The sequence below is a fragment of the Condylostylus longicornis genome, unplaced genomic scaffold, assembly GCF_029603195.1.
Source record: "Condylostylus longicornis isolate FDR11 unplaced genomic scaffold, ASM2960319v2 ptg000018l, whole genome shotgun sequence".
Lineage (NCBI taxonomy): Eukaryota > Metazoa > Arthropoda > Insecta > Diptera > Dolichopodidae > Condylostylus > Condylostylus longicornis.
The window spans coordinates 7,014,215-7,039,096 of NW_026577987.1; the positions used below are offsets into that span (position 1 = coordinate 7,014,215).

The 24,882-nt window shown below is 24.6% G+C and overlaps 1 protein-coding gene across 1 annotated transcript in view; it reads left to right on the plus strand.

Annotated features, from left to right (window-relative positions):
• Positions 1-17,529, plus strand: part of LOC129606364 (homeobox protein 2) — a 44,665-nt gene extending 27,136 nt beyond the window's left edge. Inside the window, exon 2 of the mRNA XM_055516668.1 lies at positions 16,959-17,529. Coding sequence (XP_055372643.1) covers positions 16,959-17,360 — 402 coding nt within the window. The 3' untranslated portion in view covers positions 17,361-17,529. The remainder of the gene's footprint in view (positions 1-16,958) is intronic.
• Positions 17,530-24,882: the final 7,353 nt, after the last annotated feature.

Here is a 24,882-nt window from a genome sequence, read left to right on the forward strand (position 1 = left end):
AAAAATAATGCGTATATACAAACATACGTAGATGTAATAATTTGCAGTTTAGGAGTGATGATTTAACAAAATATTTTTTTCTATATTTTTTGTTTTTGTTCTTCCATATATACTTTCCTCTTTTTTAAATGTAATGGCTTAACGGTGAGGCTTTTACATTTCACAGTATAAAATATAAACGGATATATGTACATATAGCTAAATGGTATACATTATGTGCTAAAGCAAAGCAAAAAGTAACACAGACATCCTTATTATTATTATTACAATTTTTTTTCCTCTTTATTTATTTTTACTTCACTTTTTCTTTTACATAGCGTACTATAGTATTATAGGTAGTGTATACACAACATTCTTAAAAAATTATATCTATATATAATGCTTCTGTTCTTGAATAATCATTATAATCATTATCAACACACTGACTAGATATCAAATAACTAATATCATCATTGTTATTATCACCATCATCATCTTTGTTATTGTTATGATTATTATTATTATAACGATGATGTTATTGATGATCACTATCAACTAAATACATAATTAAATGTATGTGCATATATGTATATGTATTTGAGTATTAGAGAATTATAAAAATCATCATCATTTTTAATATATTTATTATAATATGATGGGTTGATTGCAATCTATATAAATTTCTCTTAAAAAGAAAGAAAACAAAAAGCATACAAACAGAAAATTACTTCATTGGCACTATTTAGATTTATATCCTTTATTATATAACATATGTACATAAATACACATATGAGTATGTACATACACATATTTGGTTGCATATGGTAAAAATTTTATAATAAAATATTTGAGTATCTTCACATGTAAATTAATTTGTTAAATAGAATAATTTAAATAAAAACTAAATTTTAGTTAATAAGAGACGGTGTAAATGACAATAGTGTCTCTGACGAAATTACAGCACAACGTTTATTCATTATTAGTTTTCTCTTTTTAGATATTATTCTCTTAATATCGTTAAGGAAAACTCTTTAGAAAAATGCAATATATATACGTATTTGTACTTGCATTTTATGTATAAGCGTATAATTCAATTAAGTACATTTTACTGATTTAAGGATGTAGTTATACATTAGAAGTGTGTAGTAAGTTTATGATTGTACGAAAAATAAAACTTTAATTAAAGACTTAACATGTAAAGAACACATAATATATTATATTATAGTAATAGTAGAACACTTGTTTCTTGTCTTATTTAGTTTGTGTTTTATATTGGTAACTACTCCTATACTACCAACTAGATTTCAAGTATAAAATAATCTTACTTATAAATAGTAAGAACACACATTTTTTCCTTAGTTAGAGACCGTAGTTAAATATTTCTCAATAGATGAATTTCTGTGTTTATTGCTCATATGTTAAATTAATTGATTAATTAATTATTTAAATTTAAATCAATTAAAAAATCCTCTTTTCACAAATCGAATCTGCTTGATAATTAATAGAATTTTGGAATATTTCCACTTTACTTCTCCAATTCTTCTACACTTTACTTCTACAATAATGCAAAAATGTCAAAAAATTTTTAAGTTATTTTTAATCCGGAGTAATGCTGCACCTATCTACTCTTTTTGTATCAACTGAATTAATACACAATGAAATTTTATAAATATTGCATACTTTTTGGATGAAAAAAAATTAAATTTTTTTGGCATATTGGTTGTATTAGGAAACAAATTAGATCAATAAAAGATGAAGAAACAGCATTTTTGCTTTTATAGAAATTTGGAAATGTTCTTTTTTTTTCGAAAAATTAAGGTGTGTTACTTACCACAAATTCATATTTCCTCAAGTTTTAAAAATTACTTTTTAACGTGAAAAAATTTCTAAAAATTCAAATTAAACTGCTTATGTAGCTCGAAAAAAAAACGGGCGCTTACGGTTAAATTCCATCTCCATTTTATAATTGCAGCTTTAGAGACATTTTATTTGCAGAAAAAATTTTTATTTCTTTAGCCACCTAAATGTTTACCAACAACTTTGCTATAACCACTATATAATAACACTATTGTTATATTTTACAAACATAATTTTATGAAAAATATGTATGTGTATTTTTTTTACCCCACACTTCTGGGTTTTGGTAATTTATTACATCCTAATATGGAATTCTCCAAAGAAATAAAAAAACAAAAAAATATTAACAATTAAACCCAAATTGAAACAAAGGAAAAATTCACATATATTTCAATATATTTGTGTAATATATTAATGCTAGTAGGCAATATAAATGTCTATTTATAGGATACTTTTGTATATCAACTAAATTTTCTCAGTTTTATAATATCTCTTTACTAAATAGTAAAAATAAGAACAAAATTAAAAGGGATAGAAAAACAAATACAAAACTTTTCTGGGAATACCTTAGAGGTTTTCAGTTTTCTTTTATTTCCGTTTACTTCCTACACGCTTACAAATATATTTATAACGTGTTCTCTATTTTACGGTATACATATATGCATTCAAAGAATGATATCCCCAAAGGATCATGTAGGGATCAAGATAAAGTTTTAATCGTAAATAAAATTTATATAAATGAATCGAAGTAACGAATAAATATAATGCGCAACTCATTTCCGTTTTCCTCTAATTGAAATTTCCTTTAACAAGCAATTTTTGATCTCACACATTTTTCCGAAAATGCAGCCTACTTTCCGTAATAACTAAAGCTGCAAATTTTAAAATATAGCTGTAATTCACAATAATTCGCCAGTATTTTACTAACAAAATATTAGTATTTTACTAACAAAATATTTTAATACTTAGAATTGTTTTTTACTTACAAGGTTTAGTAATTTGGCCATCTGACTGTAATCTGCTCCGATACTACCAATGTTTTTCATATAAATTATTGCAGAAAGCAGAAAAATTTTAACATTTATTAAAAGTTTGTTGTCCGATTACAAACAAAAACTATAGTTTGTGAGCAAACGAAATTCTTATTTTTTAACTTAATTTTTTAATGCTATTATAGTCGACAAATAGTCGACAATAGTTTGCAAAATAACACATGTAATATAAGCAGTAAATACGAACAATTCCCTTAAAGACGTGAAAATCCTTTTTTAAATTAATTCTGCTTGAACTACTCGTATTCTAATATATAAAACAAGTCGATCATATTTGAATGAATACTATTAAAAGAACCCAAGAATTTTAGTTTTTGGTGAAACAATATTGAAATTCTGACCTTTTGCTATAATTGTGTGCAAAATGAAAAAAGTTGAAGCGATTCTACCCCAAACAATAAAGAAATTCACTTCAGAAGGCTTTGTATCGTAATTACCATAGAACTTCCAAAATATTTCAGTCATATTTATTTAAAAAGGACTATTCAACCTACAGTCTTTAAAAAATTTAATACAAATTTCTATTTACTATACTAATACGATATTGAATACACATTCAACCCATATTGAAGTTAGATTTGGGCGCCTTACTATGCTATTGATATTTCTTGGATCTAATCCATTCAAAGAACATTTATCCGTTTCACATCACACGGTTTACGGTAGTCTGACCCTCTTCAAGTTACCACCTTATAAAGATCGGCTATTATTTATAGACTTTAAAACGTTGTGCTCTCGTTAAATAAAGTTATTAAAGAGAATATTGTTTCGCCTTTTTTGTAAGTGTCTTTTAGAGAAGTTTCGAATAACTTGAAGACAGTAGAGCTTTCTAATATTTGTCATCATAATACAATTATGGTAGAAATAAGCCGATTGGATGATACAAGGATGTTACATTTTTAAATTGGAACTCTTTATTAAAAACTTTACTCTTTAATTAAAAATTTCATATAGTTCTAATAATTAATCCATTTCTAATAATAAAATTATTTTTCTCCTTCACACATTTTCATAAAGCAAAATTATAATTATGCATCCGAAAAAAAAATCCGATTTGATATCATAGCCATTCCTAAGTGAATAAAAAAGATAACAGAGACTATTACAAATTTATATATGTATGACAATTTATGAACATGGTTAATCCCACACTTAATTTATATACATATACATTATATATAAATGTAAATGGATTGCTGTACTTATAACAAACACTAACATACACTTAAGCTTTAAAATCCTATTATTAAATTTATAAAAAGAAAAACCATATACAGTGAACATTATAGGATCATATTATGCAAGACACCTGTTGAAATGAAAGGACTATCATTTCTAAAATGGAAAATAACAAAATAGAAAAAAAAAAAAATTTTCCTAAAGCTTTAATTTATTTTTATAATTCTCTTAGAATTATAGAAAGTTATAATTTTGTAAGAGGAGAACAAAAAAAAAACACTCAGCATTAAAATTACTTAGAACTTTAATAAAATTTAAATATTTTCTCATTATCCTTTATATATCCTTCCCTTCATATTCATATAAATTCTTATAGTGCACAAGAATTTCGTATTTATAAATATCCCTATACGTATTTTATTAACTATTATACATACACTTGCACATAAAACATTTACAATTTAAATAAATGCTTTTTATATCCTTATATTTTTTTATAAACTCTGCTTTTTTTTGTTTTTAAATATAAAATATACAAGGCAAATAAAAGAGAAACAGACTAAAAAAAAAACTAAAACAATACTAACAATTTTGATCTTGCATGTGATGTGGTATATGTGGTATGTAAAATTTACTATCATCTATCCATATATATAGTTAGTTGTTCAGAATTACAATTCCCAGGAACCACATTATATATATATATATATATATAAAGATAATATTTATGTATATTTGTAAGCCTATATATACACATTCATATTAGTATGTATTAAAACTCTATGGTTAAAATGAAGGTTTTTTTTTTCGTTTTTCTATTATTCCTGTGGATTTTTGAGATTCTTTACTGAATATATGAAGTTTGAAATGTGGTTTTTGGCACATGATATTAACGAATACAGGATATATTCTATGTTAAATATATAGGCATATATGTATATATCCGTTGGTATAGTTAGGGTTGCCGAGAAAGTAAAAAAATTAATGTTTTATTATAGGTAATTAAAAAAGGTTTCACTTTATCAGAAGCTCATACATATTTTGAATTTATATTATTAAATCTGAAACTATTTAATAATAATAATAATGCTAACACATAAGCCAATAAATGTGAATAACTTTGGATAGAATTTTTACTATATGTAACATTAATTACCAGTGTTAGATAGTTTTTAAATTAATAAAATCTCACATTGTTAAAAATGTTTTCAGTTGCACGTGTTATACAGAGTGATTCAGTAATAATTACAATATTATATATCATTGTTTAGAGAATCAAAAATAGAAATTTTCTTGAAACTATAGGTGTCAAATATGCTAGAGTTTTTACTTCTCATCCGATATACGAAAGATTTTGTACTCGAAGCAAACGATTAATATGTACAAACTACATTCCACATTCATATATACATATCTACTGATTTCTATTAGAACATGGTATTTACATTTAGGAAAATAAAAATTATGAATGCAGTATTAGTTAAAATTTTACCGCGCTTTCTAATGCTAAAAAAACATAATTAATTTTTCCAGTAGTTTTAAAACATATCTTTGGAGAACATTATAACTAACCAATTGTTCAAACAAACTAAAATTTTTCTGACAAAATTACATATCAAGTTATTCGAGATCATAAAATTTTCTAAGAAAGCATTGAAATATAGAAAATTTCAATCATGTTTTACTTGAAATATCAAAAATGTGGATGTCATGTTCTGTCAGAAAACCCTCGACACATAAATAATATTACTACGTCGTTCGTTATACGAGTACAATAAATAATTTCTCGGTTTGACAAACAAAAAACATATTCGAAATATGGCAAGAAATATGCAACTATACTTTTATTAAAACTTATAAATGAAATCGAAAAAAGCAAGTATGGCATCCCTAAATGTATAAATGTACAATTTTATACAAACATTTCCATATTTTAATGTTTAAATGTACATTTGAGTACAGTAAAAAGATTAAAAATTTTTACATATATTCTTATAATAGAATATGATTTAAGAATAATAAAAACATCAAGATTGAATTTTAGCCCCCAAATGAGCAATAATTTGCTAAAATAAAAAATAAATTGAGTTTTTCCTTTTTTATTCTTATTATTATTATTTGAAGAAAAGGATAAAAGGATCTAAAATTCTTTAAATACCATCAAGATTTAATCTAGTTTTCATTTGATGTATTTAATAAAAATAAAAGAAAAAAATAAAAGTAAAAATGGAAAATTAGAGAAAATACTTGCATATACACTCTATGTGAATTACTTGTGTGCATGTGAATGTAATTTAGCTAATTAAAAGATTTTATTTTTATTTTTTCTCTTCAGAGAATTTTAATTCCTTAATTTTGTTCTATTTTTTCTGTTTTTTGTTTTTACGATCTCATTTATCAAATTAAAATTGTTTAATTTGATTTTTAATTCTTTGTTCCTCATAATTTTTTAAGATTTTTTTTTAAATTTATTTTCAAATAAATTTTCATTTAAAATCAAGTTTTTGAAATTAAAATTTTTAAATTAGAATTGGTTAACTGAAAGCTAAGAGAAATTTAAAAATTTTCGTTTAAAAATTGCAAACCTGATCACCATTTGTTTTTCTCTTTTGTTCCTCAAATATGTCTAGTTAGAATTTGTTAATTATACCATAACTAAGTCTCCTATGAATACCACCCACTCCAATGTGTACTCTAAATTAAAAACAGAATTTTGCAAGAGATTGTTTCAAAGATTTTTTTTCTCTGTTTCGAATCTTTATTAGCCTTTAAGGTGATATGTAACGAAATTGAAATCGGTATAATTTTAATTACAAATTTTAAACATAAATTTCTAATAATATAAAAATTTAAAATGAAATTTTCGAGAAATTAAATTAAAATAATGAACATTGTATTCTAATATTAAAATTTCTAATTTCCATCTAAATTCTAAAAATCTTTTTATATTTAAACTCTACAACTTGAGCCCACAGCTTGGTTTCCTCGAAATTCCTGTTTTCTTACAACTATCTCTATATTGAGGGTATTAATAATTCTAAGTGAAGCTATATATACATTTTCAATGTGGAATTTAGAGTAGCTCAGTGAGGTCAATCAATTTATTCTAGTAATAATTTTTACAGGTTTTTTTTGTAATTTACTTTTTTCTTAGCATATAATGACCGAAATCAGTTGATCGCCTAAAATTTTCGCAAATAATTAAGAAGAAAAAAATCGCCGCGTCGCATACAATACCTCATAACTATAGCATATATGTACTTCAAAATTCCATTTGTGACTGTATAGTAAACGGAATCTGTACAGGATTAAAAAAAATATTATAATCGTTATTACTAATATCTTCAAAATGATGATAAAGTATGAAAAAACTGAATCCATATAAATATTACAATAACATTTCCTACCAAAAAATAAAATATTATTGGTAATCGTAATCTGATAATGTTAATCGTAAATATATGAATGATAAAAATTATATATCGTTTTTGGTTTTGGTATGTAGCAGAAATTATTCAGATTTCTTTATACATCAATAAATGGGTATGGATTAGAATGGGACATTTGCATATATCTTTTTGTAAATAAAAACTTTACATTGAATTAATACAGTTGATTTTGTAAAGTTCATGGCTCAACTAACCTACTTTGATCAATAATATAAAATGCAAACTTATTTTTTTTTGTTGCTTCTTCCCCTAAAAGTATGCAATGAAAATACCGGAACTCAAAATGATAACAGCTGTTGGACTATTAGAAATAGAAATTTGAATGAAACTGCACTATTTTACAAATCATTGCTTTAATCAGCTTTAATTGCAATTTTGTTTAAGTACCTATAGCTTCGAACGAAGAGCAAAATATTTAAAATAGTACATTGAGTTCAAAGATTAAAATTTGAGTAAAAAAACTGTTATTCAGAAAGCTTCATTAACCCTTCATTATTTCTTACAATTTCCCAATATTAACAACAATTCTTTCAAATTTCAAAAAAAACATTCAATATTAATTTTCTAAAGAAATTTTTCCTTTTTCTAGAGTAAAAACACAGAAAATGTGTAAATTTTTTGATTTTTGCTGTAAAAAAAAAAAAACATTTTTTTAATTTTATTCATTTTTTTGACTCTCTTATTTTTAAATACAAAACTTTTGTAAATTATTTAAATTTAATTGGAAATTTACACAAAAATACAAAAAAAAAAATGCAATAAATTGAAAACAAAAAACTTTTAAAACAAAATTTAACTTTTCTTTTTTAAAAAACAAAAAAATGGACGAGAAAAAAACTTTAGTGCAACATCAAATTAAATTTATTTAAAATTTTAACTACTTATGCAAGCACTTTCATTTCTTTAACTTTAACCGCACTATGACCTACATTAAAGCAAAGCATTCTCATTCGTCACTAGGAAACAACAATTTAAACTTTTTCTTGCCATAAAAATAAAATAAAGGCACATTTCATTCTGACATTAGAAAAATGAAAAAATAAAAAAATAATTCATTAATTTAAACTTTCTTTTTACCGTCTACATTGCACACTATATGAGGGGTCATGTGATAGCGCCAAATTTCGGATATCGAATTTTCGGTAGGAACGCACTTCTCCATAGTAGGGAAGCGTAAACAAACAATTTTTAGAAAGATGTCGATCAGTCTGTGTGTCTGTGTACGCGGGTATCTCAAGTCCATCTAAACCGGTGGACTAATCAACTTCTAGGATATAGGTCAGGAAACTCGACCTGTTTCGGGTCAATTTTAAATTTTTGTGCTTATAAGAGGAAATGATCTACCAATTTCGTTAAAATTCAAAATCGAGCTGTCAAAACAATGAACCTAAATTTTTTTTCAGATTCACTAATTGATGGAATTGATGAATTATTTGAATTGATGGAATTCGAATGTCATGCAGCGGAACTCCACTAATAGCCAAATTTTTGTTTTTCGAGGAATATTAGCCAAAAGCTTACTAATGTCCTTAGAACTGTAAAAAAATGTTTAAAACGAATTTTCATAATCTCCAACATCCTCATAATCTGTAACACTCAGATAATATACATTGCAGTCGGTTATGTGCTGATCACATCAGATTTTTTTCTAATTAAGAGATAAAATTAAAAAAGATAGAAAGAAATTGGGTTTAGTCAACTTTACGACACGCTTTTAAGAATTTCTGTTTTTTTGATTCTCATGGTTTTTTTTTACTAAGGAAAACCATAGTTGGTTTGGAGTTTTGAAATTAAAAAAAAAAGTTTTTTAAAATGAATTTATTTTCTCTTTGGTGTAAAGTTTTTAACGTCATTAATACGATTAAGGAGTTTTAAAATTGCAAATGAATATTTCGCACAATACTCACCTTACCTTATTTAATGAGAATTTTTATTAATAACACTCTTACTTCACAAGTGAGGCATTCAGCGTAATAGTAGTCTATTAGCTTATTAATAGCCCATTAATAACCTACAAAAATTACATTTTGAAACCCTATTGCAGCAACTGCTTCTACTTTTTAACTCTTTAAAAAATTAATTTTTATAATTGACCAAGAATAACTAGAAAATGGTTGGTGCAATAGAACCATCTCGTCCATTACTTTTAGATCTTACTTAATTTATAAAAGATTTTTTTAATTTTTGGTTGTGTGCTTTCTTCCATAAGTACAAATAAATTGTACCCCTATTTCTCATCATTCCTGTTTTTTTGTACCATTCTACAATCATTTCTGCTTATACCTTAAATTTTAAAACTCTGAAAAATTACAAATTCTCGAACCTAGAATAATTGATAAATTAGAATAATTTATATTTTAAATTAATAAACAAAATCTAGTCCTTAAATTATAAGGGTTTCATCTATGTCTTCAAAATTCACCGTCTTTGTTTTTAATTTTTATTCCTTAATTTTCCCCAATTTTTTTTTTTAATTTATTTAAGATATACTTGTATTCTTAAAGAACAGAATAATTTTCATAATAGTTAAGGAGGAAAAATTTGAAAATTCTTCAAAAATAATTGAGGTGGAACATTTATTTTATGTGGCAAGCGCATACTGAAAAATTTTTCAAATAATCTAAGAATTTTTACTGTCTTTTAAATTAAATGAATTGTTGTATAAATATTCAAGTATAAAAGATAAAATTTTAAAAGGCAACTTTGAAAATTATTTTACTTATTCAACTAAAACAACCTTATATTCTCTTCCCTATGTAAAAAATCTCTATACAAAATTATTTACATACAAATACGAAAATTATAAACATTTTTTGTTAGTTTTTACAAAATTTAAACAATATTCAACTTCCATCATTAAATTATATAATTCTAGTAAATGAATACCATCCTACTCAGCAGTGACCTATATGTAGCTTAAAAGTATATTTTGGTGTATGACGATTTAGGATCTTATATTCAGCTTCCATAAATTAATTTATAGTTTTCAAGTTTAAAACTTATCAAATGTGTAACTCAGGCTGCTCAAATCTTTTAAAAAAATATAGGAGATAATTTTCTTTAAATTGCATTATAAATATTAAGCATGCAATTAATATCAGCGTATCATTTTGAAAAAACTAAAACTAAGGTTGTTTGTCACTGAAAACAAATTTCCGTTGCAAAAAATAGTGCAATGTAAAATATGGGAATAGTTTTATTTGACAGAAGAGTCGTAACCGGTATAGTTAACATACACAAATTTACGACAAAGTACTACAAAGTATAACTATTTTTACGGTCTTACATTTTGAAGATTAACATTTGAATCATTTTTAAAAGAATCGAGCTCGCGTGACTCATTAATTTTTTCGGAAATAACAATTATAGTATTTAGGACCTTATCTTTTTTTTTAGATTTCATATTATCGTTTTGAATTTAAATGGAAAAAGATTAAATCTGCAAAATGAAGAAAATAAAAGAATGGAACTGATTCTTGGAACTCAATTGCATATTATTCAAAATATCTGAAAGAAACTAATTTAATTAAATTGATATTTCAAAAAATGAAAAATTTAAATTCAATTTTTCGATTCATTTCCAATATGAAATAAGAAATAAATGCTTCATTGCGTGTATAAAAGAAATATATCATAAAAAGATTATTCCAAATTTTAATTAAAAAGCAGATATGATAAGGAAAATATTGATGCAAATACTTGTAGTATGGACATTTTTATCAAATTCGAAACAAAAGCCATTTTGAAAGTCTTCGAAAAAATTTAACGACTGAAATTATTTAGTTCTATTTTTACATCTAATCAACAAAATCTTAAATTTAAATTCATTCTGAAAAAATTCCTTATGCCGCGATTTGCTTGTAAGTGAATGCTAATATTCAAATTTTAATTATGTTTTATGAAAACTGCCATCATTTGTGTATCATTCACATTATGAACTACAAAATATCCTTAACCTATTTGCATATAAGGCTATTAAGAAAGGTATGGAACAATAAATACCATTGGTTAGCCACAGATGATCAAAAATGGGTTAAACCTTTGTGAATGACTTGATGCTAGAGATACAACTTTTTTAAGAGTATGGTGAAGAAAATGGTTGGTGTAGAATTGCTCTCAATATTCAGTCAAAGAAATATATTTTATTTGCTTCAAATAAATGCTTGTTGGAAGTGCTTATTGAGAACTCTTGATGTAATTCGTACCTCTTAAACTATTTCAAGCATTTGAAAAAAATGTTGTTTGATAGTTTCAATCGGTTCGCATCGTCCGCCATTTATCTATTGATTTAGTCACTTCGAAAATAGTTTCCGTTGCTTTCAACACTGTGTCAAATAAATTCATAGACACTGCGCCAAATAAATTATTTATTTTGTTATGAAATTTCTTAAAATTTTAAATTTTCAATTAACTTTTTCGAAACTGTAAATTATTCAAATCCTTTTAAAAGCATCTTAAGTAAAGGTCTTTCTTAAAATGATCTAGAAACGCTCCTTTCTTCGAGCATTAAGTTAATGCTTCTTTCAATCTATGTTCTCATACTAAATATAAAAAATATCAGACGAAATCGATATCATATCTTTGGTTTGACTAGATTTTATTAAGAAAATAATTGAATTTAATATTCTTTATTATTTAAAAACCATATAAGAAATACTCAACACTTAATTCATAAAATCAATATTTGTAAAACAATTAAGAAAGTTTTAAAAGTATCGAAAAAAAAATTTACCCTTCATTTCTTCTCCATAAATTTAAGGCAAATAATCATTCTCTAACAAAACTCAATATTTCAACTAAAAAAATAGTATAGAAGACAGTGATAAAAAAATTTTTTAACTTCTTTTTTCAACTCTCTTTCACATTTTTTAAAATTATCTAACATAAATGGATAAGTTACATCAAAAATATTTAATTAAATGTCACTCTTCTTTTAAAATACAATCTATCAAAACCATTGAACATAGCATTCCTTATTTTATCCTTATAATATACAAGTGTAGTTACATATTATGTGTGTGTATGTAACAGCAGAAATAAAAAAAAAAAACAAAATTGTCGCATTCTTTTAAAAATTACTCTATAATAATTTAAATTATTGTGCAACGCAATGCATAATAATTTCAATCTGAAAAGAACTTGATGAAGATAAATTGCTTTAAATGTGCGCTGATGAAAAAAGTTAAGAAGATTAATACGACCTTAATAATGACTTACAAATAATTTACATAAAAATATTATATCCTTTTCGCATACAGACGCTCATCAAGTGTATATAAGACAGAATTTCCTTCTAATTTAACTTTAAATAAGAAAAGACTATATAAAAGTGTCATATTATATGACTGCCTATAGCCTACACATAAATGTATATTCATATCTGTATTAGCTTCTTCATAAGTTGTTATAGTATGAAATGATCCTTATGAAGAACATGTTCTTTAATTAATAAATTCATTATATAATTTATCTCTGATGGCAAACTTTTGATTTTGTCTTCAAAGGAAATATAAAATTATAACGGTTTTTATCTAAAAATAAAAATTATTTTAAGATCAACACCAGTGTTTACGGAGATTTCAAAATCTGTTTGCAATATACTAAAAAAATATTAGTGGATGTGAGATCTTGGATATGCTTAAGATCTTTTGGATAAGCCAAAAGGATTTTGGATAAGCCAAAAGGGTATACCTTTTCAAAATTCATTGAAATTAAATATTTTTACTTCAATACCTTAATGTAGGTTTTTCGTCATTCTATCTGTTCATTACATTATATACATTCTTCGCATGGGAAGAGGAAGAAACTACAGTTCTGGCATAGGTGCTCATTTCTAGTGTACGTAGATCAATTTTTAAAGGTTAATTCACTCGAACAATTAAATTCCATACTCAGAACAAAAAAATCTCACATTCAAAATGAATTAGAAGAAAATCTATAATAATTTAGGCAAAATAGTCATGCAGGATAATGTTTGCTTTGAACAGCTTTGCTAAAAGATAATTATAAATTTACAGTTCCGCTGATAGCGCTCTTAAAAGACACATTTAAGGTATATACTTTGGGCACAAATATACGATTTGGCAATATCTGTCCATCTATCTTAAAAAAATTCACGGTTTATAATGTAACAAAAAAATTTTTTAAATAATGGAAAGTAATCAGGTCAATAGTCTTACAATTTTAAAAATTTTTTGGCTATATGGCTTAAGTTAAGTACGGTACTCATTAAAATTCTCAATTTTCCAGGCCTTACAATTGGTTTGATTCACCACGTCTCGCTTAATTTCTGAATTTTAAATTTTAAAATTGTCAACCAAATTTCAAGTTAATTAAAATAACAAAAAAAAATGGTTATCTCGGAAATATTCGCAGAAAAACCTTCAATTTTTAAAAGGAAAAAAAATGTAGTATGAAATGATGCATGAAAGGAGAGAGAGGGGGAGAAAAATAACAAACTAATAAAAAATTTAAATTTTATATATTAACAGCAATTTAATTCATGTATCAGGTCTTCTTCCTCGAAAGTAATAAACCAATTTTAAGAGGGCCAAATAAAAAATTTAAGAAAAAAAAGGAAATAAAAAAAATTGTTTTCGGGAAATTTAATTTCTCCCAAAAGAATTTAAAAAGGATATTTGAGAAAATATTCATGTTTGTTTTTCTTCCGTTTTTTATTTTATTTTATTGCTTGAAAATTTTAAGCAAATTTTTTATAAATTTTCTTCTTATTTCTTTATATGTATAAATTTTATATAAATATTTAAATAAATACATACACATAAACGTACTAACATAAATTATAAATAATATTTTATACCCATTATATTTATATTGCTCTGCAAAAAAGGATACCTTTACCTTATATGCATTATGAAAAGAAAAAAAATAAAAAAAAAAAAAACAAGAACAAGAGAAACATAATATCCTTTATAATAGTTTTGTAAAATGGTAATATGGTAAAATATCTTATGTACAGGGAGAGAGAAAAGGAAGAGAAGAAAACATCAAAAAGAATTTATGTCAAGATAAAAAACGATTTACTGCTTAAAGGGATTCGTTCTCTCTTGAGTTATTATTTTTATTTTACTCTTATATTTTCTATTTTTTTCTTATTCTTTAAATTTTTTATTACAATGTTGGATTTTTGTAGAGATGAATTGAATTTTTCCTCCTGTTCAACCACATTTTCAATAACAATTTTTGGTTTTAACTTTATTAAGTCATCTTAACTGTATTATAATAGTAATAATAATCAGTTCTATCTAAATTTAAAGGGTCACCATCATCATTATCATCATCATTATCATCCTCACAAAAATTGAGCAAATAAGTTAAAAATTGAGCAAAGAGAATAAAGATTGTCTTGAATTTATTTTTATTTTTTTCTCTTTAACAAAATAAAAAATTCTTTTCTTAAAATATGAGCGTATAAGTGGGAGAAGTAAAGATGCAAATGATAATCGTATATAAATTATTTCTTTGATCCTTCAAACAGTAATATGTATGTATTAGAAATTGTTGTATTATTGTCGTGGATTATAAAAATGAAAATTGTAAAAAAATTTTTACAAATTGAAATATTTTGTTTTTTTTTTGACAATTTTTTTATTTTGTAAATCAATAAATGTTTTAATTTATTTTTGTTAATATTCCAATTCATATAAGCATAATTGAATTGTCAACACTAAAATGAAATTGTCTTTAATGATCAGTGGCGTCCAACGCTATACGTGTCATATTCAGTTGCGCATATACAAAATTAAATTTTCCATTTCCATGAAAATTGAATAAATTAAATTTTTCAATCATAAATTTTATGAAATTTATGAATCAAAATTATTTGAACAAAGGTTCAAATTAAGAATACCCCTAACCCTAACATAACGAAATAAATTAATCCAATATATTTTTCATTAAAAATACTTTTCATAATTATTTTTCACATGAAGAATGAAATAATGAGATTTTCCAAAATAATTAGTAATTGAAGATTCAATTGCATGAATTTGTTATGTTAACTGTCTTCAGAATCGGGTTTTTAGTGTAAATAAACAATTACAACGATTTTTAATTAGAAGATTTTTAAAGTACTAAGGTCCAAAACTTTTTAATCTTTTGTGAAGCTGAATGTAGCCGTATACAATAAAATTCTAATTATCGACTTTGCCTAATTAATAAAAGCTTTAACTTTTCCAGTCATAAAATCTCGAGTCAAAAATATGGAGTCTTCAATTTTGAATGTAAAAACGAGTTTCCTTTGAACATCACTGTTATTCATATAGTTCAGTTAAATTGTTAATAATTTTTATAACTTTAAAGCAAAATAAAAGAAAAAAAAAATAAAAGAAACCTTACCTGTTAGTTATTTTCTACTTTCTCAAAACAAGCTTTTGATTTAAATATTAATCTTTTAAAAACCGGCCTGTTTGCATAAACCCTTTCATAATGAAAATGCATATTGTATATTGACAATTGAGATGGTGATCCACCGGTACCTAAAACATCTATTGTGCCTTTCCTTACTCCTACGTAAACGCCCAGTTCTTGCCTATAAACTTCTCACTTGCTCCCATGCTTCGGTTACCGAGTAAGTTTTTCTGGAGCAATATCTCAAATTTACATGCCACAACCAGTGTCTGTGAATGCATCTAAGCCTGGTTGAAAATGAAATTATTAAAATGCTTGAATTTGAAATACCTAAAAGTAAAATAGTACGTTAGCATTTAAAATGGGAAACCTTCAAATGAAAAAATATATTTTATATTTAAAATTATAAAAAATATAGAGCTGTAAAATTTTGTATTTAAATGCAAATAATAATTCCATTTTGTCTATATTAAACTCTTTCAACTCTTTAATACAATAAATTTCCCTAATTTTTGTTTTATTATTTTCATGAAATTTCTATACTTATTTTAATAACCAGCATTTGCTTAATGGTACCGCGATCATATTACAAGGAAAAACCGCCAAAATAATTTAAGAATCTACCATTCTTATATAGTTTCGACGCGATATGAACAGAAATATAAAAACCTGTACATTCTTTATAATATTTTCGTATCTTTATTTATGATCTATGAGAAAAATAACAAAATAAAAAATCATTAAAAATAAAAACACATATGTACACATGTTTAAAATCTCATAATGTTTTAGGATATAAAAAAAAATATCCTAGAATTTACCAGCTCACTACATTTTCCTTGGATTTTCAATTATTTTATGCATGAGAGATTTTCTTTTTTTCTTGTTTAATTTTCTTCCTTTTTTTTTGTTTTTTTATGTTTTATTCTCTTTGTTCATTTTTCTTTTCTCTCTCAATAAATAAATTTACATTTCTTTTTTTCGAAATGAATTTTTTATTCATTTTCGGTGTTCGTTGTTTTTTTATTAAATTATTATTGTATTTTCTTATTTTTTTTCTTTTTCATTTCAGATCCTTTTATATCCTGAAGAAAGTTGGGCACGTAGTGCTGCATCAAGCTATTGGACTATAAAACCATCATGGTGGCAACCAAATCGTTGTAAAGTTACCGAAATAACTGGTTCGCAACGTTATTCAACAAAAGCTAAAATGTTATGCATTGAAAAAGGTTCTTTACTTGTTATGGGTTCCTTTAAAAAGAAATTAGGTGATTCAGATTTTAAATTATATTTAAGCTCAAATATAACAATGGAAGATTATAATATGGGTTATTGTTTAACGGGTTGGGTAGAAAGACGTTGTTCACAAACGAATACATTTCAAATGACACATTTTGCTGTTATTAAAAGGCAATGGCCGCCGTCCATTAATTCAAATACTAATGCTAATACAAATGATTCAAAATCAAATTAGAAAATAAATTAAATATTTGCATAATATATAGAAAATAATTTAGAAATTTATGCTAAAAAAAAATATAGGAAAATAAGATTTTATGAATGTATTTAAGAAAAAATAAAATTAACATTGAAGAGATTGTAATTTTGAATTGGTAAAAAAAACATTTTGAGGTTTAAATTAATTTTTTTGACACAAATAACAAAAAAAATTAAGGTTTTTTAACATTCAATAAAATACTGAACAGAAGATCACCTTTTTTATAACAATATGAATATTATAGGTTCTAAAAACTTAATTACTAAAAAATTCACACAAAATATTTAATGCATTCCTTTTTAAGGAGGAGAACATTCCAACCGTACAACAGTTTTGCTTTATTCGTAACAGTCTTAAATACACACCGGTTTTTTAAAAGTACATAGTAACCAGTGGGATCTTTTCCATTAAATCTCAAATATTAAACATCAAATCTTTTGAACTTTCACATTTCTCTAAAATAGTTTTTACTTCTTCCAGATATATAGCTAGCTATAGTTCAAGCTTAAACGAACATTAATTTTGCCGATTAAATTCCGAAATTGTTTAACTAAATTTTTCAAACACGCGAAAAATCAAGCATTTCTTCGATATATTCTTGAATTATCAAAATATTATTATCACATCGATCCTTCAATTCAACTAATGCTCTTTCATACGATAGTGCAGACTTTCCAAGCGAATTTATTTCGAACAACATAGGACCAGTCAAACTCCTTTTTAAATGTTTGTATTGCTCTATGGTTTAGAATGAACTACCAATACATTGTAAAAATTTATTGAAAAATAGTTTCAACTTCGCAGTATAAACCCTCCGTATTAGCGTGTAAACACTACTTACATCATCCAAAATTAAATTTTTACTTAAAATGCTTGTTGAGAAAGAAATGCTTCTCAACAACTTGCTGACATAATCATTTTCCGACTTATTTGAAAATTTTACAAATTAAATTAAAAGAAGAAATGAAAACTAAGTTTAACGTTTGGATTTCTTCACCAATTATGTGAAATTGGGATGAATTTCTTAACAATGTTAATTTGCAAATAAAATTTCAAAAAAAATAGCTAGAAAAAACAATTTTGTACACTTTGATCTTCTTTTGAATCAAAGATAGGAGTGATTTGTTTCAAAATTTCTGAACCACCCAATTCACACATAGTCCATCAAACGATAAAAAGAAAAGTAAATCTAATTGCAAAAAACAAAAATATTATTTAAAATTATATTCAAAGGTTTTGTTTTTAATAATCTAGACAAAAATACAATCACTTCAAGCAAGATAAACAAGCTTTCTAGAATATAAAAAGGTAAAAAATCAGAAAAAAAAAATAGATTTTCAATTAATCAAATAATTTTGGGGTCTTAATTTTGCTTTTGTTTTGTTTATGCTTCAAATTCAAACAAAGATCTTATAATATTCATTAATTAGTATTAGTCAACAAATAATTTCCTTTATTGCCTCAATAGATTCAAAACTTCTTCATTATTTCATATTGCTTTCAATGAAATTTTTCCTCTCCATTGCAAACAACAACAAAAAAACATTTCTCTCAGACCGTAATTAATTAAAATTTTATTTTTATATCATAAATGAAATTTTTGAATTTAAATTTTTTACAAAACAAGTATACAAAATATATAGAATATAAAAAATTGCTCACCCATTATAATAAAATGGCCTCTAATTTATTTTAGAAAATTATTATAAATTCCGTATAGCTATTTAGGAAAATCTCCATATGAAAGTTTCCATTTTCATTCCATTTTTACTACAGAATATAAAATGATAAATAGTCTAAATTGTATTTTTGGGTATTTTAATATTTAAACAAAACATTACACATACATACATACATTATACATGATTGTCTGTACATATACAGAAATGCATATGAAATGCCTATATATCCTTGAAGAGTTTATATAAAATCGAAGTCCTCATTTAAAAAATTAAACAAAAAAAAAAGAACAAGAAAAAAGAAAAGCAAAAAATATTGGTATTGGTATTTTGTATACCATCGAGTACAAATTATTTGAAGGAGAAATCAATTAATTTTAAATGAATTGAAATTAAGGCTAGATTATTCAATAATTAATTTAAAAAGATAAATTCAATAATTATATTTGATTAAGATTTGAAAACGAATAAATGACTGAAATGTTTCAAATTAATTAAAAATGAAAATGTGTCGGGTATTTTCCAAAAAAAAAAAAAAGAACAAAAACGAAAACGATTAACATGATAATTAATTTAAATTTTAAACACGAAAATAACTTTTCCAACTACATTAACTCGACTATCTAAAAATAAACTACTTTTATTGTAATCTTTTCACTCCTATATACATGCAAAAGGAACGTGTCGAAAGGAACTTCATTTATTAAAATGTAAAATATTTTTGTTCTAACAAACAATTACGCTGCAATTGAAGCAGTCATTTTAACAGCAAAGGCGGTAAAATTTCTTGATAATCTGCAAAATTTTTCAAAATTTAAAGTTTTTCGAGAATTCGTTTGATTAAAGCTGAATAATAAAATGTTAACATACCCAAAATTTCCGATTTTAAATAAGATGCAAAGAGTGATGCAAATTCATTCCTTCAAAGCTTAATATCAACAATCAACTGCAAAAGAAATCCAAAATCAGTCTGGAGTTGATCCAGACATATTCATGCTGTTCATTCGTGCTGTTTTCGATAAGTCATATTATTTTTAATTTGAGTGGATATGAAATTTATGCTACTCATTTATGCATTTGCTCTTTTATACTTTATTTTGTGACTCTCGATAAATAATTCGAGCATTCCTTGAATTATTTATCGAGAGTCACAAAACACTCTTTAAAAAGTTATAATTTGAGTCACAGACCCCTATTACATATCATAATAAAATTTTCATTTTAATTGTGGTATGTTAAATCAACTTGCCGCTATTCAAAGCGGTAATTCGCAATCAGGAAACATCATTTTCAATAAAATTTAAAGAGCGGAATCTATAAAACGGATCTAATAAATTTCTTTAATGTATATGGCATTGTACAGAAGAAAATTCCATATTCAACTAATTTGAAAGAAGAAAATTAAATTTTGTAATAAAATATGAGATCAAACCGAATAATATAGCGAGCACCTCCGAAAACTTATTCCAAACATTTTTTGTGTCTCTTATACTAATAAACTCTATCCTTAATAACTCTCCAGTATCCTTTTTCTCCCTCAATTCTCTTATCAAATGATGACAATTTTGCTAGGCAACCTTATATCCGAATTTTGTGGGCATAAATGATGATTGTTTTGACTCTTTCTTGCAATATTAATTTGCATGACAATTGACGCTTGGGCATTTGATATACAACCAATTCAGAATTTTTTTTAATTATATTTCAGACGCAAAACAAACTATGTAACTCTATACTAATGAGCTGCTAAATATTGTGCTTAAGAATATTATATAACGCCACAACGGAAAACATTATTTTTCTACTAAATCCATTAAATTCCTTTAAATAATGTTTCAGGTATAAAATTTATTCCACCTAACAATAAAAAATAATTTAAATTCTTAATCAAATGAATAGTTTTGCTTCTCTACCCTAAACATTTTGTATTTTGCATTGCAATAATGTCACCAAAGCGACTCTGTCAAGTATTCAGAAAGTTATAATTTTTTTTTATAATACACTAAATGTTGTATAAGCTCAATGACCATTCACTAATCTATAGATAAATGCTGATAATGAGTAATACTTTATGAAAATTGAATTAATTTTAAACTATTTGAAAAACTTATTAAAATTTTCATTCATTTTTATAATAAAATGAGGTCAAAATAAAATAAAAAAAAAATTATAATGAATATTTGCATAATTGTGTTGAATTGATATCCGATTTTTCATTGTACGTGCAAGTATTGGTGTATACAAAAACATATTTTCATTAAATACTTGAAAATTAAATAATTTATAAAATTAAATATGGTAAAAATTGTTATGCATGAATTTTTTATTTCTCACTTTATAATTGGTATTTGAAACTAAAATAATGTTTCTTTTTCGATAATTGGTTTTAATTTTAAAAGGCCATCAAACCCAAATATTTTAAATTTATTATTCAAGTTAATTTTTCATAAATGTTCAAAAAGGGAACGGATTTAAAATTAAATCTGTAGGACCATTGAAAACTATGCAAAAATTGGTTCCAATTCCTGACAATTTTCGATTGTACAGTTTTCAAAAGTATCAAATAAGTAGGCTCACTAGAACGATATTAAGTTTCAGGTTAACGACGCGTTATTCTCAAGAAATAAAATTATACTTAAAATTTTTTTATTACTATTTAAGAACAGTTTTAATGAATCTTATCTTTAATAAATAAAATTGCGAATTCAATTCTCTTTTCATTTTCCAGAATGCAGTTACTTGCTAGGTGGAACATTTTTTTTGAATCCTCTTCCCTATATCACTATAGTTTATTATTTTTTCCCCATTATTCGAATTATCTTTGATATTTTTCCTTACTTTCTTTTAGAAAGTCTCAAATGATATCTGATTTTATAATTGTGTAGAATTTTCGAAATTCATAGAAAACACAACAATTTTTTAGTAAATGAAATTTTCATAATAAATTATTGAAGTTGACTCATGGTTAATGGATGAAATTTCCTTATACTCGTAGGTATAAGTTAAGATTGTAAAATCTTAAAATAGACCTTGTAGATCATCAAAATTAAAAGTGTTTTGCAGTATTAAAAACAAAAATACTGCCCAATTATTATTGAGCTAATTTTATAATGTTTTCCCTTAAATTTGTTTTAAATTTCTAAATATTAGTGTCAAAAGTATAAAACAAATGTTTCAAATATCAAAAATTACAGTGAAAATTTTTGAGTTTACTGATGTCGATTTATTTTTCCAATTAATTTCTCAATTCAAAAATGCTGAATTTAACAAAAATTATTCTGCGACAGCATCTTATATTAAAAAAACAAAATGTGCTATATAGAAAAACGGTGTCATAATCACTTCCAAAATTTACACTTGAAGATTGAGAAGAAGAATTTTAATCGTATTTGGAAATGAGGCTGTAAAAGGTTATTAGAATAAAAAACATGATAGACGAACACAGTATTTATTCAAAAATATTGCAATGACTCAAATTCTTTTGCAAGGAATTGCAATTTTCAATAGACAATTTTTTTTTTTTAATTTCACCCACTTTAAGCTTAAAGTAAATAATAATAAAAGCGATCATTCCGTTTTATATACTTGGATCTAATTTTTATGATATTTTGTGTTATGACAATGCAAGCGCGAGATATTCACTTGCATTATTTCGAATAAAAATTTATTCTATGCTACCACACAAGTGAAATTTATATCAAAATAAATTTTATTATAAATGTCAGATAATTACACACACACACTCATACATAAATTCAAAACAAAAATAGATCACCAAATAACAAAAAAAATTTTTTTAATCTTTTTACAATTGAAAATTGCTCAAAAATATATAAATTTTATTATCTAATAATTATTATGTGTATAATATTGTAAGACTCTTAGAATAGAAATAAAAAAAAACCAAATTTTATAAAATAAAAACAAAAACATTTTTCAAATCCTGGGTCTTCCGTAATTTATTCCCGTATAACAGTTTGTAATGTATATGTAACTAATAACAATAAGCGTTTGCATTCATACGATATAGAAAAAATATTTTAATTTCTATTTTAAAAACACCCATTTAATAAAGGAACTCAATATAATTGAGTACATATTCACATACATACATACATTTTGTCTACATTATTCAATTCAGCAATATGCCATTTAATAAATGAATTTCAATGCAGAGCTTGGAAAAACGTTTTTAAAATCTCGCTTGATTTTAATTATTCAAATAATATTTACAATGAATTTACTATAATGATGTGTGCACGCAATTAAATATGCTTTAAATCTAATATAATTCATAATATATAATATATAAATACTTACTTACTAATATAATATTTGAAAATATCGAGAATTCAGTTCAGTGATATTTTTATATTAAATATGGCGAAAGAGCATTTCGTTTAAATTGTTGTCCATACCAAATGCATCTAAAATATCATGTTGAACTGATTTTCATATTATAACTGTTATATAATAATTATTTAACGAATTTATAGATAAAAAAATCATAACAAACTGTTATACAAAAATAAAAACAAATAAGACAAATGGATATAAAACAGATTTAATATTTTAGAATTATATTGAATATTGTATAGAAGCTTTTAAATCCCAAACTCAAACACTTTTAAAAATATTTAATAAAAAAAAAAGAAATCAAAAATAAACTATATTTATTATTATTTATGTGAATGTATCTCTATATATATATATATACATATATGTATGTGTTGGTAGAAATTGTAAGGAAAACAAAATGAAGCATTTACTTTTAAGAAAAGAAGAGAAAAACTTAAAATTTTAAAATTAAGAATTTAAATACAAAAAAAAAAGAAAAAAATATCAACATTTCGTCCAAAACACAAACTCTGTAGTCTTACGTAATCAAAATGGAAAGAAAAATGTATTACACATAAATATTTTAGAGTGTTATAAATTAAAGTGTAATACATTTGAAATATATTTAAAGAAAAAAACAAAAAAATTGAAAAGGATAAAATTAAAAATAGTGAAAAAATCAAAAAACAAAAAAAAATTGTATATTTAATGAGAAATTGAATTATGTAAAAGTTTAGAACAAGAATTTTATTTAAACTTATATGAAAAATAAAAAAAATCAAAAACTTCTAATTTATAAAAACTTTACAAAGTGTTTTATTAATTGAATTTAGGTAAAGAATCTTTGCATAATGAATCTGATCAATTTCAAGCAATTGGAATAAGTGCAAAACTCTAAAAATTCCACCACGACTATTTCACTATACACTCTGTTTATCTCACTATGGAACACCAACTATGAGACCGTTTTATCAATACGTTTCTTCAAACTTCTTCTTTTACATGAAAATCACATGACATCCATAAAAAACACATACGGAAATTAAGAACAAACTAAAATAGTTTCTTTAATTCGGGGCATAGTATATAATTACCCACCACATTGCATACAATAAAGGAGGTGATTGTGATGGCAACAAGTCTTGCATATCGAGCTTTCAGTGGAAATGCACTTCTCCCTGGTGAGGAAGTGTAAATATACACTATTTTAGCAACCTGTTGGTCTTTCTGTCTGTTTGTGCACACGTGCGTATCTAAAGTTCGCCTGCAACCAATTTCCTTGAAATTTAATATTTAAATTTGGAGTGTTTAAGGGACTAAATATATATAAATTTTTTAAAACGATCAGGGCTCAGAAACCGAACTAAGGGCGGAATTTACATTTCTTACCATATCTATGGAACTAATCGATGGAATTTCTTGAGATTTGATATTTGAGTTCTGATTGTTACCGAAATTAACTGGCGTGCATTTCTGGGAAT